The following is a 19,554-nucleotide window of genomic DNA, read 5'->3' as shown; positions in this document are numbered from 1 at the left end:
GTATCACAACCGGCCGTGATTCGGAGTTCCATAGGGCGGTGCACAATTGGCCCAGTGTCAACAGGGTTTGGCCGGTGTAGGCCGTTATTGTAAATAAGAATTAGTTCTTAACTGACTTGCCTAGTTATATATAAAAAAATACAAAGTAAATTGTGGTGACCTTAACCCAACACCTAGTGGCTGGTTAAGGTGTTGGTTTGACAGTTGCTGGACCTGGGTTTGAGTTCCGTTTGGGACTACCCCCCCTGAATTCGCTACACTGGTGTCAGAAGCGGGATGGCACTTGAGGCCATCGGAGGGGCATGGTGAGCGACTCGGTAAAGAGAAGCATGAGGACACTCTCCTGAAGGAAGGGGATATTATATAACCTAGCAACCTCATCAAATGGTTTGGGTATAATGGCTTGACTTGACTATTTCACTAGTCAAGTCAGTTAAGAACACATTTTTATTTACAATGACGGCCTATCCCAGCCAAACCCTAACGACTATGGGACTCCCAATCACGGCCAGCTGTGATACAGCATGGATCGAACAAGGGTTTATAGTGATGCCTCTAGCACTGAGATGCAGTGCCTTAGACACCTGCGCCACTCGGGAGCCACAATTGCTGGACTGGTGTCCGAGTCCCGGTTGTGGCTACCCCGAATTCGCTACAATATCAATAAAACAAATTATCAGAGAAAACATCAAACCTAAACCATGGTCAATAATATTAAAATATAAGATTAAAATATTTGACCCATCAAAAACATCGTTAGGAGTAGTTTGATTTGGTAGGCTACTGCAGCCTTTGATTCATGCTAAATCGGGATGTCTGTCAATAGAATGATTTCTAACACTTTATTGTGGTTTTTATGAAGAAATATGAAAGTCCAGGACCAATTAACTATTTTCATCGTCCCCAAAAAATGTTGGCCCCACTGCACCAACTTTGTTCATTAATGAAAAGAATTGTGCTCAATTAACTTTCGAGTATGATATTGCATAACATCTTGGAATAGGAGAGAGAGTTGGAGGAGGGGGCTGGGTCTCCTGCCTTACCCCTATCTCTTTACACGACTGCCAACCCGTCTATAGAGTTATTCCAGGAATGTGTTGAACATGGCTGCCGCGATGAAGGCACAGAAAACTGGACTGTTGGAACTTCGAGTTACCGTGGACCGTTGGATCCGTGTATTAGCCACACTTACGGAGGAGACTTTAACCGTGAGCCCCGGAGAGGTCGCCGAAGAACCAGCGAAACCCAACCCAACTCCCGCCGTTGACATTAATGGAGACCCAGCCAACCTCAGCTCCTTTCCCGTCCCAGAAACGATCACCAACGTTAAGCGCACGGTGAGAGTTACAAAGCAAGATGTGGGAGGACTTGGAATTAGTATTAAAGGTAAGTCCAACATGGCGCTAATAAACAACACTCTAAAACGTGTATTTGGTCCCTTTCCTAAATGTAACTATGTAAACTACCCGACACTTGGATTAGAATGACCTAAAAGTAAATGCTGAAAGTAGCCTACTAAAATTATCCCTCACCGAAGACTTCAACTCTTCAAAGGTCAGTCATTGGGTTGAAGGTTTTCGTGCTGTATGTATTGCACTAGATAGACTACGCCTATTTATCAAAGTTCTAACAGCAGAAACCTATTGAAAGAACACATCACAAACTATTCTCACCAAGACCAGCCATATCAGTTCATCATGAAAGTATCCCAATAACCCGTACAACGTTGCAAGCAACTGTATTTATTTCGACATTTTATTTTGATGACCTGATTCTCTCTGTAAACACGTTATATGACAGGGTGAGATCGACTACCAGGAACGTTCGAAGTTGGTAAGGATGCAATGGTAACTTTTAGTGAAAGCTAGTCTATCTGCCATGCAGTCATGGCATATAGTAAACTCTTCATATAGAAATAAAAGCTGGTGTTATGCAAGCACCACTGTGAAACAGTTCCATGATGTCATGGGAGTGAAATGTCTAATGTAGTCCTGTGGGAATTTGGAGCCAGAGTCTGAAATCCATACCAAAAGCTGACATTTAAGATGATATGGCAGTCTACTACATCAAACAAGTAGGCTAAGGTCCATATGTTGTATTGAATTAGAAAATCTATTTATTACATGATTTTTCTTTCAAATACTGTGTTTACAAGTTATTATTCCCAACATCAAAATGTCTCCGAATAGTCCATTGTCTTTTTCAAGTATTCCTCAATCAAAGTTATGGCTCAAACATGTGATTGGGAGGCAATGATCTACCTGCTTACTGTGTCATCGAAATCGAAAAGCAAATAAATAAAAACATTTGAGACACACCCTTTTCATGTAGGCTACTGGATCATCTATTGTACACCACCCAGGGCACCATTGGAAATGAGATCCTGCTCTCAATTGGGCTCCCCTGATTCAATAAAAGTTAATAAAATATTTGTGTGTATATATATATATATATATATTTTTTTTAAACTGTAGCGTGCACATGCAATCGGATACATTGATGAAACATGCTTGTAGGAAGAGCAAGACTTTTGAGGTCTCAAGCAGAAAATACAGTATTTCTAAGAATACTACTCTACTCTTGTTTGAGCTTGAGAGGGGGTGTGTGTGTGTGTGTGTGTGTGTGTGTGTGTGTGTGAAGGGGGTGAGGGGAGTTCAACCCCTTCAAAATCACTTGATCTAGAGAATAACATTCCTGTGCTCAGTTATGTTTAGTAGCGCCCAGGCTGATAAACTATTTTCCTCCACAAGCTTCTGCCCACCTGTAAGAACAGGCAGCTGCCACTCAGATCTCCCAACATGGTGTCTCAGATCTCCCAACATGGTGTGGTGGCCTATAGCCTCAGCTGTCACTCAGATCTCCCAACGTGGTGTGGTGGGCTATAGCCTCAGCTGTCACTCAGATCTCCCAACATGGTGTGGTGGCCTATAGCCTCAGCTGTCACTCAGATCTCCCAACATGCTGTCACTCAGATCTCCCAACATGGTGTGGTGGCCTATAGCCTCAGCTGTCACTCAGATCTCCCAACATGGTGTGGTGGGCTATAGCCTCAGCTGTCACTCAGATCTCCCAACATGGTGTGGTGGGCTATAGCCTCAGCTGTCACTCAGATCTCCCAACATGCTGTCACTCAGATCTCCCAACATGGTGTGGTGGCCTAATAGCCTCAGCTGTCACTCAGATCTCCCAACATGCTGTCACTCAGATCTCCCAACATGGTGTGGTGGGCTATAGCCTCAGCTGTCACTCAGATCTCCCAACATGGTGTCACTCAGATCTCCCAACATGGTGTGGTGGCCTATAGCCTCACATTCCTTTTGATGTTTAAAACAGCAGCAGAGCTGGTTAGTAAAATACCTCTCAGTCTAGTCAATGACACACACATGAACATATGCACTATACACACACATACACATGGATTTAGTACTGTAGATATGTGGTAGTGGTAGAGTAGGGGCCTGAGGGCACACAGTGTGTTGTGAAATCTGCAAATGTATTGTAATGTTTTTAAAATTGTATAAACTTCTATCATATAAAATAAGGCACCGTCATCAAACTCTCTTCTCTGTATACATCAATGAGGTCGCTCTTGCTGCTGGTGAGTCTCTGATCCACCTCTACGCAGACGACACCATTCTGTATACTTCCGGCCCTTCTTTGGACACTGTGTTAACAACCCTCCTGGCAAGCTTCAATGTCATACAACTCTCCTTCCGTGGCCTCCAATTGCTCTTAAATACAAGTAAAACTAAATGCATGCCCTTCAACCGATCGCTACCTGCACCTACCCGCCTGTCCAACATCACTACTCTGGACGGCTCTGACTTAGAATACGTGGACAACTACAAATACTTAGGTGTCTGGTTAGACTGTAAACTCTCCTTCCAGACCCATATCAAACATCTCCAATCCAAAGTTAAATCTAGAATTGGCTTCCTATTTCGCAACAAAGCATCCTTCACTCATGCTGCCAAACATACCCTTGTAAAATTGACCATCCTACCAATCCTCGACTTTGGCGATGTCATTTACAAAATAGCCTCCAATACCCTACTCAACAAATTGGATGCAGTCTATCACAGTGCTATCCGTTTTGTCACCAAAGCCCCATATACTACCCACCATTGCGACCTGTACGCTCTCGTTGGCTGGCCCTCGCTTCATACTCGTCGCCAAACCCACTGGCTCCATGTCATCTACAAGACCCTGCTAGGTAAAGTCCCCCTTATCTCAGCTCACTGGTCACCATAGCATCTCCCACCTGTAGCACACGCTCCAGCAGGTATATCTCTCTAGTCACCCCCAAAACCAATTCTTTCTTTGGCCGCCTCTCCTTCCAGTTCTCTGCTGCCAATGACTGGAACGAACTACAAAAATCTCTTAAATTGGAAACACTTATCTCCCTCACTAGCTTTAAGCACCAACTGTCAGAGCATCTTACAGATTACTGCACCTGTACATAGCCCACCTATAATTTAGCCCAACAACTACCTCTTTCCAAACTGTATTTAATTTATTTATTTATTTTGCTCCTTTGCACCCCATTATTTTTATTTCTACTTTGCACATTCTTCCATTGCAAAACTACCATTCCAGTGTTTTACTTGCTATATTGTATTTACTTTGCCACCATGGCCTTTTTTGCCTTTACCTCCCTTCTCACCTAATTTGCTCACATTGTATATAGACTTGTTGTTTTTTTTTTTTTACTGTATTATTGACTGTATGTTTGTTTTACTCCATGTGTAACTGTGTCGTTGTATGTGTCGAACTGCTTTGCTTTATCTTGGCCAGGTCGCAATTGTAAATGAGAACTTGTTCTCAACTTGCTTACCTGGTTAAATAAAGGTGAAATAAATAAATAAATAAAAACATCAATGGCTTTGTTTATCATGGCTGTTGTGAATAATGCTTATCATGGAGAGACGCTATGGCAGGGAGCTGGGCGATATGTGCAGAAATCCATATTGCGATAAATGACCTGAATTGATGCGATAACTGTAAATAGAATGAAAAGTTTATAACATTCATTTGCACCACAGTTTATTTTATATATATATATATTTTTATTCTTTAAACTACTACTGTCATCCAGGACCTCTATCAGGTGGTGTCAGAGGAAGAGACAAAAAATGACCAAAGACTCCAGCCATCCAATCCATAGACTGTTCGCTCTGCTACCGTCTCACAAACGGTACCAGAGCATTGGCTCTTAGACCAACATGCTCAGAGACAGCTTCTACCCCTAAGCCATAAGACAGCTAAATAGCCAGACTGCTAAGTAGTCAATTAATGGTACCGGAATGATCTGCACTGACCCTACACACACTCACTAGACTATATATAGACACTAAATTGACAATGCCCAAAATACTTGTATTTCTAACAATAATCAACAACCATCTTGACAGAGCTTGAAGAATCTGTTTAAATAATAATGGGAAAATATTGTACAATCCAGGTGTGGAAAGCTCTTAGAGACTTACCCAGAAAGAGTCACAGCTGTAATCACTGCCCAATATGATTTTAACATGTATTGATTCTGGGGGTTGAATACTTCTCTAATCAAGATACATTTAAGTCATTTAGCAGACGCTCTTATCCAGAGCGACTTACAAATTGGTGCATTCACCTTATGACCTCCAGTGGGACAGTAGTGCATCTAAATCTTTTCAGGGGGAGGGGGGGTGAGAGGGATTACTTTATCCTATCCTAGGTATTCCTTAAAGAGGTGTATATTAGTGGTTTATTTTTTATTAATAAAAAAAAATGTTAGAATTTTTCTTCCACTTTGACAGAGTATTTTGTGTAAATAATTCACACAAAAAAAGACAATTAAATCAATTTGAATCCCACTTAGTAACACAACAAAATGTGGAAAAAGTCAAGGGGTGTGAATACCTTCCCAAGTTCTCTCAACCTTCCCAAGTTCTCTCACGTCACCCCGCTCCTCCGCTCTCTCCACTGGCTTCCAGTTGAAGCTCGCATCCGCTACAAGACCATGGTGCTTGCCTACGGAGCTGTGAGGGGAACGGCACCTCAGTACCTCCAGGCTCTGATCAGGCCCTACACCCAAACAAGGGCACTGCGTTCATCCACCTCTGGCCTGCTCGCCTCCCTACCACTGAGGAAGTACAGTTCCCGCTCAGCCCAGTCAAAACTGTTCGCTGCTCTGGCCCCCCAATGGTGGAACAAACTCCCTCACGACGCCAGGACAGCGGAGTCAATCACCACCTTCCGGAGACACCTGAAACCCCACCTCTTTAAGGAATACCTAGGATAGGATAAAGTAATCCTTCTCCCCCTTAAAAGACCTAGATGCACTATTGTAAAGTGGCTGTTCCACTGGATGTCATAAGGTGAAAGCACCAATTTGTAAGTCGCTCTGGATAAGAGCGTCTGCTAAATGACTTAAATGTAATACTTTCTGAAGGCACAGTACATACAGTTGAAGTTTACATACACCTTAGCCAAATACATTTAAATTTATTTTTTCACAATTCCTGACATTTAATCCTAGTAGAAATTCCCTGTCTTATGTCAGTTAGGATCACCACTTTATTTTAAGAATGTGAAATGTCAGAATAATCACATTCCCAGTGTTTCAGAAGTTTACATACACTCAATTAGTATTTGGTAGCATTGCCTTTAAATTGTTTAACTTGGGTCAAATGTTTCGGTAGCCTTCCACAAGCTTCCCACAATAATTTGGGTGAGAGGACATTTCTCCAAAAAGTACAATCTTTGTCCGCATGTGCAGTTGCAAACCGTAGTCTGGCTTTTTTATGGCAGTTTTGGAGCAGTGGCTTCTTCCTTGCTGAGTGGCCTTTCAGGTTATGTCGATATAGGACCACTTACATATCTGTTCAATCTAACCCTGGAATGTAAGGAATTTCTGAACATCGGGAAATCAGCATTTGTCCTACCAATTTTTCAAAGGGGGAGATCAAACTCTTTTAAATAATTATAGGCCAATCTCAAAGCTATCACCCCTGGTGAAAATACTTGAAACCCTTGTGAGTGAACAGCTAAAAGAGTTTTTATTTACTAACTCTATTTTATCAATGTACCAATCGGGCTTCAGGAAGAAGCATAGCACAATTACAGCAGCCATGAAGGTTTTAAATGATACCACTGAAGCCCTTGACAAAAAACAGCACTGTGTCTCACTTTTTATTGATCTCGCTAAGGCTTTTGATACAGTTGATCATGCTATACTAAGGCAGAGAGTGTAGGTCTTTCAGAGCATGCAGTTGCATGGTTTGCTAACTATCTGTCTGATAGAACTCAGTGCACTCAATTTGATGGGCTTGTCTGTTAAATTGGCTGTCTTTAATGGTGTGCCCCAAGGTTCTGCTCTGTACTTGGTCCTCTCTTATTTACAATGTATATAAATGATTTTGACAAACATTTCCAAAATGCGCAACATTTTTTTTTATGCTGATGATACTGTTATTTACTGTTGTGCCTTGTCTCTTACAAAAGCTTTCCAGAACATGCTAACTGCTTTTTATACTGTTCAACATACCTTGTGTCAATTGAAGCTTATCCTCAATACTGACAACTAAACTAATGGTGTTTTCTAAAGCAAGAAATATACCACTGAACCTTTCACCTTTAACTACCTGTCAGGGCAAGGAGATTGAGGTTGTAACCTCATATAAATATCTTGTAATTTTAATTGATGCAGGCCTCTCTTTTAAATTGCATATTCAACAACTTACAAAAAAATTGAATCTGAAATTGGGATTTCATTTTAGCAATAAGGCCTGTTTTCGTTTGAAGCCAGAAGCAGGCTAGTATCAGCTACATTTATGCCTTTACTAGACTATGGGGATATTTTATATATGAATGCTTCCGCTCAGTGTTTGAGATCAATTGACACCCTTTACCATGGCACTTTGAGATTTATTTTAAACTGCAAAACCATTACGCACCACTGCACTTTGTATAGGACTTGTCCCGATTGTTTTTAAAAAAAATCACTGATGAAGGATCTTGAGACTGATTCCCTGACCTGTCAATGTTTTTAATTAGCTGTTTTTGATTTTGTTATACTCTTGTGAATTCTATGGTGTTGACTAGATTACTTGTAGTTTTTCATGTTTGTCATTTTTGTAATGACTTGGTGCTGCCTATCTTGGCCAGGACGCTCTTAAAAAAGAGATTTAAAATCTCAATGAGCCCTTCCTGGTTAAATAAAGGTTAAATGCATAAATAGGACTCATTTTACTGTGGATATAGATACTTTTGTACCTGTTTCCTCCAGCATCTTCACAAGGTCCTTTGCTGTTGTTCTGGGATTGATTTGCACTTTTCGCACCAAAGTACATTCATCTCTAAGAGACAGAGCGCGTCTCCTTCCTGAGTGGTATGACAGCTGCTTTTTCCCATGGGGTTTATACTTGCATACTATTGTTTGTACAGATGAACGTGGTACCTTCAGGCGTTTGGAAATTGCTCCCAAGGATGAACCAGACTTGTGGAGGTCTACAATTTTTTTCTGAGGTCTTGGCTGATTTCTTTTGATTTTCCCATGATGCCAAGCAAAGAGGCACTGAGTTTGAAGGTAGGCCTTGAAATACATCCACAGGTACACCTCCAATTGACTCAAATTATGTCAATTAGTCTATCAGGAGCTTCTAAAGCCACAACATCATTTTCTGGAATTTTCCAAGCTGTTTAAAGGCACAGTCAACTTAGTGTATGTAAACCTCTGACCCACTGGAATTGTGATACAGTGAAATAATCTGTCTGTAAACAATTGTTGGAAAACTTACTTGTGTCATGCACAAAGTAGATGTCCTAACTGACTTGCCAAAACTATAGTTTGTTGACGAGAAATTTGTGGAGTGGTTGAAAAACGAGTTATGTAAACTTCCGACTTCAACTGTATATACCTCAAATACTTCGTACCTCTGCACATTTATCTGGTACTAGTACTCCCTGTACAGTGCATTCGCAAAGTATTCAGACCCCTTGACCTTTCCACATACATGTGCATGTGTCTGATCAAATGGTCAGAAACAGACTCCATGAGGGTTGTATGAGGGCCTGACGTCCACAGGTGGGTGTTGTGCTTACAGCCCAACACCGTGCAGGACGTTTGGCATTTGCCAGAGAACACCAAGATTGGCAAATTCGCCACTGGTGCCCTGTGCTCTTCACAGATGAAAGCAGGTTCACACTGAGCACATGTGACAGAGTCTGGAGACGACGTGGAGAACATTCTGCTGCCTGCAACATCCTCCAGCATAACCGGTTTGGCGGTGGGTCAGTCATGGTGTAGGGTGGCATTTCTTTGGGGGGCCGCACAGCCCTCCATGTGCTCGCCAGAGGTAGCCTGACTGCCATTAGGTACCGAGATGAGATCCTCAGACCCCTTGTGAGACCATATGCTGATGCGGTTGGCTCTGGGTTCCTCCTAATGCAAGACAATGCTAGACCTCATGTGGCTGGAGTGTGTCAGCAGTTCCTGCAAGAGGAAGGCATTGATGCTATGGACTGGCCCGCCCGTTCCCCAGACCTGAATCCAATTGAGCACATCTGGGACATCATGTCTCGCTCCATCCACCAACGCCACGTTGCACCACAGACTGTCCAGGAGTTGGCGGATGCTTTAGTCCAGGTCTGGGTCTGGGAGGAGATCCCTCAGGAGACCATCCGCCACCTCATCAGGAACATGCCCAGGCGTTGTAGGGAAGTCATACAGGCACTTGGAGGCCACACACACTACTGAGCCTCATTTTGACTTGTTTTAAGGACATTACATCAAAGTTGGATCAGCCTGTAGTGTGGTTTTCCACTTTAATTTTGAGTGTGACTCCAAACCCAGACCTCCATGGGTTGATAAATTTGATTTCCATTGATCATTTTTGTGTGATTTTGTTGTCAGCACATTCAACTATGTAAAGAAAAAAGTATTTAATAAGAATATATCATTCATTCAGATCTAGGATGTGTTATTTTAGTGTTTCCTTTGTTTTTTTGAGCAGTGTATATATATTTTTAAATAAGCATTGGTTGTATCCCTCAGGGCAGACAAAGTGAAACATGCCAATTATAAATCTCCTTAGATAATTTAGTCAAAATCAATTAAGTGTTTTGCGTTCATCATTGAATTGTTAGTCAAACCGTCTATTCACACAGTGGGAACAAAGGAGTGATGTCCTCCTGAAAGGTTGTAGTTTGCCCAGATACAGGGACAAGACTCTACAGCTGACTTAAGGGAAATTCTGAAGAGCACTCGTCTGGTGGTCTATACTGTACTATGCAGATGATATACTGTAGTATGTTATCGTGTCCGTCCAGGGGTTTTGGCAGCCGTCCCAGCCAGTTAAGCATTATACGGGTGAAAGTGTACTGACCAGGTCCTGGGGTGATTATTGGCATCCAATGGCTTGTATTTGCACTGTCCTGGGGGCAGGGTAAGAGGTCCAGAGTGTTTTGTGTAATACAGTGAAAGAAGCTTACGTGATAATTGGCTATAGTTTCTCTGGTACAAATGCTCAATGAAAAAGCTTAAGATATTATTTTAAGATTCACGGTGTGGGCCCTTGGACCTTTGAGACTTATACGGTTAAGAGGTGGCTCAAGTCTGTGCATAAAATATTCAGAGACACTTACTGTCCTCTACACTCTCACATGCAAGCTTTACGAAAGCTCTATGTTAATGTAGACCTCAGCATTACGAAAGATCTATGTTAATGTAGGCCTCAGCATTATAAAGATCTGTTAATGTTAATTACAAAGATCTGAGTTAATGTAGACCTCAGCATTATGAAAGATCTATGTTAATGTAGGCCTCAGCATTACAAAGATCTATGTTAATGTAGGCCTCAGCATTATAAAGATCTGAGTTAATGTAGGCCTCAGCATTATAAAGATCTGAGTTAATGTAGGCCTCAGCATTATAAAAATCTATGTTAATGTAGGCCTCAGCATTATAAAGATCTGAGTTAATGTAGGCCTCAGCATTATAAAGATCTGAGTTAATGTAGGCCTCAGCATTACGAAAGATCTATGTTAATGTAGGCCTCAGCATTATAAAGATCTATGTTAATGTAGGCCTCAGCATTATAAAGATCTGAGTTAATGTAGGCCCTCAGCATTATAGCATTAATGAAAGATCTATGTTAATGTAGGCCTCAGCATTATAAAGATCTGAGTTAATGTAGGCCTCAGCATTATAAAGATCTGTTAATGTTAAAAGATCTGAGTTAATGTAGGCCTCAGCATTATAAAGATCTATGTTAATGTAGGCCTCAGCATTATAAAGATCTATGTTAATGTAGGCCTCAGCATTATAAAGATCTATGTTAATGTAGGCCTCAGCATTACAAAGATCTATGTTAATGTAGGCCTCAGCATTACAAAGATCAGCATTACAAAGATCTGATGTTAATGTAGGCTACAAAGATCTGTTAGTTAATGTAAAGATCTATGCCTCAGCATTATAAAGATCTATGTTAATGTAGGCCTCAGCATTATAAAGATCTATGTTAATGTAGGCCTCAGCATTATAAAGATCTATGTTAATGTAGGCCTCAGCATTATAAAGATCTATGTTAATGTAGGCCTCAGCATTATAAAGATCTATGTTAATGTAGGCCTCAGCATTATAAAGATCTATGTTAATGTAGGCCTCAGCATTATAAAGATCTGAGTTAATGTAGGCCTCAGCATTATAAAGATCTATGTTAATGTAGGCCTCAGCATTATAAAGATCTATGTTAATGTAGGCCTCAGCATTATAAAGATCTATGTTAATGTAGGCCTCAGCATTATAAAGATCTATGTTAATGTAGGCCTCAGCATTATAAAGATCTATGTTAATGTAGGCCTCAGCATTATAAAGATCTGAGTTAATGTAGGCCTCAGCATTATAAAGATCTATGTTAATGTAGGCCTCAGCATTATAAAGATCTGAGTTAATGTAGGCCTCAGCATTATAAAGATCTGAGTTAATGTAGGCCTCAGCATTACAAAGATCAAATGTAGATTATAAAGATCTATGTTAATGTAGGCCTCAGCATTACAAAGATCTGAGTTAATGTAGGCCTCAGCATTATAAAGATCTATGTTAATGTAGGCCTCAGCATTACAAAGATCTATGTTAATGTAGGCCTCAGCATTATAAAGATCTGAGTTAATGTAGGCCTCAGCATTATAAAGATCTGAGTTAATGTAGGCCTCAGCATTATAAAGATCTATGTTAATGTAGGCCTCAGCATTATAAAGATCTGATGTTAATGTAGGCCTCAGCATTATAAAGATCTGAGTTAATGTAGGCCTCAGCATTATGAAAGATCTATGTTAATGTAGGCCTCAGCATTATAAAGATCTAGATCTCAGCATTATAAAGATCTATGTTAATGTAGGCCTCAGCATTATAAAGATCTATGTTAATGTAGGCCTCAGCATTATAAAGATCTGAGTTAATGTAGGCCTCAGCATTATAAAGATCTGAGTTAATGTAGGCCTCAGCATTATAAAGATCTATGTTAATGTAGGCCTCAGCATTATAAAGATCTATTATAAAGATCTGAGTTAATGTAGGCCTCAGCATTATAAAGATCTGAGTTAATGTAGGCCTCAGCATTACGAAAGATCTATGTTAATGTAGGCCTCAGCATTATAAAGATCTGAGTTAATGTAGGCCTCAGCATTACGAAAGATCTATGTTAATGTAGGCCTCAGCATTATAAAGATCTATGTTAATGTAGGCCTCAGCATTATAAAGATCTATGTTAATGTAGGCCTCAGCATTACAAAGATCTGAGTTAATGTAGGCCTCAGCATTATAAAGATCTGAGTTCATGTAGGCCTCAGCATTACAAAGATCTGAGTTAATGTAGACCTCAGCATTATGAAAGATCTATGTTAATGTAGGCCTCAGCATTATAAAGATCTATGTTAATGTAGGCCTCAGCATTATAAAGATCTATGTTAATGTAGGCCTCAGCATTATAAAGATCTATGTTAATGTAGGCCTCAGCATTATAAAGATCTATGTTAATGTAGGCCTCAGCATTATAAAGATCTAAATGTAGGCCTCAGCATTATAGTTAATGGCCTCAGCATTACAAAGATCTATGTTAATGTAGGCCTCAGCATTATAAAGATCTTATAAAGTTAATGTAGGCCTCAGCATTATAAAGATCTATGTTAATGTAGGCCTGTTAATGTAGGCCTCAGCATTATAAAGATCTATGTTAATGTAGGCCTCAGCATTATAAAGATCTGTTAATGTTAATGTAGGCCTCAGCATTACAAAGATCTTATAAAGATCTATGTTAATGTAGGCCTCAGCATTATAAAGATCTATGTTAATGTAGGCCTCAGCATTACAAAGATCTATGTTAATGTAGGCCTCAGCATTATAAAGATCTATGTTAATGTAGTTAATGTAGGCCTCAGCATTATAAAGATCTGAGTTAATGTAGGCCTCAGCATTATAAAGATCTATGTTAATGTAGGCCTCAGCATTATAAAGATCTGTTAATGTTAATTATAAAGTCTAGTTAATGTAGGCCTCAGCATTATAAAGATCTATGTTAATGTTAATTATAAAGATCTGAGGCCTCAAAGATCATTTAATGTAAAGATCTATGTTAATGTAGGCCTCAGCATTATAAAGATCTGAGTTAATGTAGGCCTCAGCATTACGAAAGATCTATGTTAATGTAGGCCTCAGCATTATAAAGATCTGAGTTAATGTAGGCCTCAGCATTATAAAAGATCTATGTTAATGTAGGCCTCAGCATTATAAAGATCTGAGTTAATGTAGGCCTCAGCATTATAAAGATCTGAGTTAATGTAGACCTCAGCATTACGAAAGATCTATGTTAATGTAGGCCTCAGCATTATAAAGATCTATGTTAATGTAGGCCTCAGCATTATAAAGATCTGAGTTAATGTAGGCCTCAGCATTATAAAGATCTATGTTAATGTAGGCCTCAGCATTATAAAGATCTATGTTAATGATCTAGTTAATGCCTCAGCATTATAAAGATCTGAGTTAATGTAGGCATTATAAAGATCAGCATTATAAAGATCTATGTTAATGTAGGCCTCAGCATTATAAAGATCTATTAATGTTAATTATAAAGATCTAGGCCTCAGCATTATAAAGATCTATGTTAATGTAGGCCTCAGCATTACAAAAGATCTATGTTAATGTAGGCCTCAGCATTATAAAGATCTATGTTAATGTAGACCTCAGCATTATAAAGATCTATGTTAATGTAGGCCTCAACATTATAAAGATCTATGTTAATGTAGGCCTCAGCATTACAAAGATCTGAGTTAATGTTAATTATAAAGATCTATGTTAATGTAGGCCTCAGCATTAGAAAGATCTATGTTAATGTAGGCCTCAGCATTACAAAAGATCTATGTTAATGTAGGCCTCAACATTATAAAGATCTATGTTAATGTAGGCCTCAGGAGCCGAATTCCTAACAAAGCCTGAATTCCAAACATCAAACACATCAGGTCCTGCTCCAGGTGTTTGAAACAAGAATCAATAGTAAGTGAGTTTAAACATGTAAGATGTCCTTTTAAGTGTGATTATTTTCCCTTATAACTAATATGATGCATGGTCAAATAAATAGCGTGGAAATTATAATGTTAAAATCAGAACAATGACATCTGATTATATTTCTTTGGTGAAAATCACATTCAATAAACTCCTTGGGGTATGAATGCTTGCTATTTAAGTATTGCGCAATATTCAGTGTGATTTCTTTGTTTAGAATTTCACATTCAACTTGATTGCCAAGAATGTAGTCAATGAAATATTGCCCCAGAAGCTTATGATTGGTTCATGATCTAATCTAAAAGTCTATTTGGAGTTTGTTCCTTGGTGATTTCTATTTGATCACCTGGTGATATTACAGTCTGGATAAATTTTTCTGCAATTTCTGTTTTTATCAGTTGAATCACTGAGGATATTTTTTCCTGCTGTCTCTCGCCTCAAATGCCTCTCACACAATTCATCAGAGGGCAGAATCTCAACTTGGTGGGCATTATTTCTGCACCTCAATCACCGAACAAACAAACATCAAATGTCACTCTAGTGTGCACCGCTAGACCTAGACAGACATAAAAGGCATAGATCATGTTGACAGCGGAGGGAGTCGCCGTCTATGCCGATACCACTGGGATTGAGATGCATGGGCGAGGTGTATCAACCTCAGCTTTTTTTATTGAAGGCACCTGGCTCTAGTCTCAGAAAGACGATGCACAATGTAAATCTGTGGAATCGCCACGTATGAGCCAACCTGTGAAAGATATATATATTCTGAATTAATTTGATTTAATCCTCTTTCTGTACATTTCTCAGCCGCTTTAAGGACGAGACCTAACTGGCCTTGACAATATTTACCAAGAAAGGGCCCCTTGGAAGTAGCAGATTCATCAGTCTATGAACTGAGCTTCATTATCCTGTTAGAGAGAAGAGACTGCAGTGGGGCAAAGTGGATGACTGGTGTCCTCGTATGTTCTAAAACTGCAGTCTTAATGGGGAACTTATCCCTTGCTCAGCTTTTCGAAAGAACTGCTTGAGCACGGCTTTGCCTTCAGAAAGTATTCAAACCCCTAGACTAAATCCACATTTTGTTGTGTTACAGACTGAATTCAAAATGGATGAAATGTATTTTTTGCCCACCCATCTACACACAATACCCCATAATGACAAAGTGAAAACATGTTTTAGAAATGTTTGCAAATGTATTATATCTAATTTACATAAGTATTCCCACCCCTGAGTCAATGCTTTGTAGAAGCACCTTCAGCGGAGATTACAGCTGTGAGTTTTTCTTGATATGTCCCTAAGAGTTTTCCACACCTGGATTGTGCAACATTTGCCCATTTATTATTTTCAAAACTCTTCAATCTCTGTTAAATTGGTTGTTGATCATCGCTAGACAATCATTTTCAGATCTTGCCATAGTTTTTTAAGCAGTCAATGAGCAAAAGCGCCCTCTTTGGCCTTTTGGGTGGAAGGTTATTTATATTTTTCTGAATGTAATAATTAATAAAGATTATTTAGAAAACCTGATGAAATTGTGGTATTTCTAATGTCAAACAGTTTTGTTATATTTCAGTCTTATGTGATGTATACAAAGTGTAATAGTGGGATGCAAACTCAAAATTGAATAAATGTCAACTCAATATGTTTGTTTCTCTCTGGCAACTGAGTTAGGAAGAACGCCTGTATTTTTGTAGTGACTGGGTGTATTGGCACACCATCCAAAGTGTAATTAATAACTTCACCATGCTCAAAGGGATATTCAATGTCTGTTCATTTTATTTTTACCCATCTTCCAATAGGTGCCCTTCTTTACAAGGCATTGGAAAACCTCCCTGGTCTTTGTGGTTGAAATTCACTGCTCTACTGAGGGACCTCACAGATAAGTGAGATGAGGTAGTCATTCAAAAATCATGTTAAACACTATTATTGCACACAGTGAGTCAAAGCAACTTATGTGACTTGTTAAGCACATGTTTTTCTCCTGAACTTATTTAGCCTTGCCATAAGAACGGGGTTGAATACTTGACTCAAGACATTTTCAGCTTTTCATTTTTAATGAATTTTTAAATATTTATAAAAACATAATTCCCTTTTGACATTATGGGGTATTGGGTACAGGCCAGTGACCAAAAAAATATATTTAATCCATTTTAAATGCAGGCTGTAACACAACAAAAATGTGGAATTAGTCAAGGGGTGTGAATAGTTTCTGAAGTGCCCACCTGAATTATTGGCACCCTTGGTAAATATGAACAAAAAAGGCTGTGAAAAATGTCATTGTTGTTTGTCAGCTTGATCTGACATTCCAAATATCACATGACTTTAAAATGTTAAGTTACAATTGTTCAAATAAAATACAATTGTCATTAATAAATCATTATTTAGATCAAAAACATGCATGTCTCAATTATTGGCACTCCTGCGTTTTGTACTTAGTGCCCCCCTCCCTCTGCCAAGATAACAGCTCTGAGTCGTCTCCTATAATGTTTGATGAGGTGGGAGAGTACACCCTCCCTCTGCCAAGATAACAGCTCTGAGTCGTCTCCTATAATGTTTGATGAGGTGGGAGAGTACACCCTCCCTCTGCCAAGATAACAGCTCTGAGTCGTCTCCTATAATGTTTGATGAGGTGGGAGAATACACCCTCCCTCTGCCTAAATTTTATCAGCATATCGATTGCGCAACCAGGGGTGGAAAAACCTTGGATCATTGTTACTCTAACTTCCGCGACGCATATAAGGCCCTGCCCCGCCCCCCTTTCGGAAAAGCTGACCACGACTCCATTTTGTTGATCCCTGCCTACAGACAGAAACTAAAACAAGAGGCTCCCACGCTGAGGTCTGTCCAACGCTGGTCCGACCAAGCTGACTCCACACTCCAAGACTGCTTCCATCACGTGGACTGGGATATGTTTCGTATTGCGTCAGATAACAATATTGACGAATACGCTGATTCGGTGTGCGAGTTCATTAGAACGTGCGTTGAAGATGTCGTTCCCATAGCAACGATTAAAACATTCCCTAACAAGAAACCGTGGAATGATGGCAGCATTCGCGTGGAACTGAAAGCGCGAACCACTGCTTTTAATCAGGGCAAGGTGTCTGGTAACATGACCGAATACAAACAGTGCAGCTATTCCCTCCGCAAGGCTATCAAACAAGCTAAGCGTCAGTACAGAGACAAAGTAGAATCTCAATTCAACGGCTCAGACACAAGAGGCATGTGGCAGGGTCTACAGTCAATCACGGACTACAAGAAGAAATCCAGCCCAGTCACGGACCAGGATGTCTTGCTCCCAGGCAGACTAAATAACTTTTTCGCCCGCTTTGAGGACAATACAGTGCCACTGACACGGCCTGCAATGAAAACATGCGGTCTCTCCTTCACTGCAGCCGAGGTGAGTAAGACATTTCAACGTGTTAACCCTCGCAAGGCTGCAGGCCCAGACGGCATCCCCAGCCGCGCCCTCAGAGCATGCGCAGACCAGCTGGCCGGTGTGTTTACGGACATATTCAATCAATCCCTATACCAGTCTGCTGTTCCCACATGCTTCAAGAGGGCCACCATTGTTCCTGTTCCCAAGAAAGCTAAGGTAACTGAGCTAAACGACTACCGCCCCGTAGCACTCACTTCCGTCATCATGAAGTGCTTTGAGAGACAAGTCAAGGACCATATCACCTCCACCCTACCTGACACCCTTGACCCACTCCAATTTGCTTACTGCCCAAATAGGTCCACAGACGATGCAATCTCAACCACACTGCACACTGCCCTAACCCATCTGGACAAGAGGAATACCTATGTGAGAATGCTGTTCATCGACTACAGCTCGGCATTCAACACCATAGTACCCTCCAAGCTCGTCATCAAGCTCGAGACCCTGGGTCTCGACCCCGCCCTGTGCAACTGGGTACTGGACTTCCTGACGGGCCGCCCCCAGGTGGTGAGGGTAGGCAACAACATCTCCTCCCCGCTGATCCTCAACACTGGGGCCCCACAAGGGTGCGTTCTGAGCCATCTCCTGTACTCCCTGTTCACCCACGACTGCGTGGCCACGCACGCCTCCAACTCAATCATCAAGTTTGCGGACGACACAACAGTGGTAGGCTTGATTACCAACAACGACGAGACGGCCTACAGGGAGGAGGTGAGGGCCCTCGGAGTGTGGTGTCAGGAAATAACCTCACACTCAACGTCAACAAAACTAAGGAGATGATTGTGGACTTCAGGAAACAGCAGAGGGAACACCCCCCTATCCACATCGATGGAACAGTAGTGGAGAGGGTAGCAAGTTTTAAGTTCCTCGGCGTACACATCACAGACAAACTGAATTGGTCCACCCACACAGACAGCATCGTGAAGAAGGCGCAGCAGCGCCTCTTCAACCTCAGGAGGCTGAAGAAATTCGGCTTGTCACCAAAAGCACTCACAAACTTCTACAGATGCACAATCGAGAGCATCCTGGCGGGCTGTATCACCGCCTGGTACGGCAACTGCTCCGCCCTCAACCGTAAGGCTCTCCAGAGGGTAGTGAGGTCTGCACAACGCATCACCGGGGGCAAACTACCTGCCCACCCGATGTTACAGGAAGGCCATAAAGATCATCAAGGACATCAACCACCCGAGCCACTGCCTGTTCACCCCGCTATCATCCAGAAGGCGAGGTCAGTACAGGTGCATCAAAGCTGGGACCGAGAGACTGAAAAACAGCTTCTATCTCAAGGCCATCAGACTGTTAAACAGCCACCACTAACATTGAGTGGCTGCTGCCAACACACTGACACTGACTCAACTCCAGCCACTTTAATAATGGGAATTGAAGGGAAATGATGTAAATATATCACTAGCCACTTTAAACAATGCTACCTTATATAATGTTACTTACCCTACATTATTCATCTCATATGCATACGTATATACTGTACCCTATATCATCGACTGCATCCTTATGTAATACAGGTATCACTAGCCACTTTAACTATGCCACCTTGTTTACATACTCATCTCATATGTATATA

General features: G+C 40.9%; 1 protein-coding gene across 1 annotated transcript in view; it reads left to right on the top strand.

The window, feature by feature from the left end:
• The first annotated feature begins 1,022 nt into the window (after positions 1–1,022).
• LOC115131827 (alpha-1-syntrophin-like) overlaps positions 1,023–19,554 on the top strand; it is a 118,701-nt gene continuing 100,169 nt past the window's right edge. Inside the window, exon 1 of the mRNA XM_065004093.1 lies at positions 1,023–1,386. Coding sequence (XP_064860165.1) covers positions 1,104–1,386 — 283 coding nt within the window. The 5' untranslated portion in view covers positions 1,023–1,103. The remainder of the gene's footprint in view (positions 1,387–19,554) is intronic.

This window comes from Oncorhynchus nerka, linkage group LG2 (genome assembly GCF_034236695.1).
Source record: "Oncorhynchus nerka isolate Pitt River linkage group LG2, Oner_Uvic_2.0, whole genome shotgun sequence".
NCBI classification, from domain to species: domain Eukaryota; kingdom Metazoa; phylum Chordata; class Actinopteri; order Salmoniformes; family Salmonidae; genus Oncorhynchus; species Oncorhynchus nerka.
Note: the sequence above shows the minus strand (reverse complement) of the source record. Positions and strands in the feature narration are given on the sequence as shown.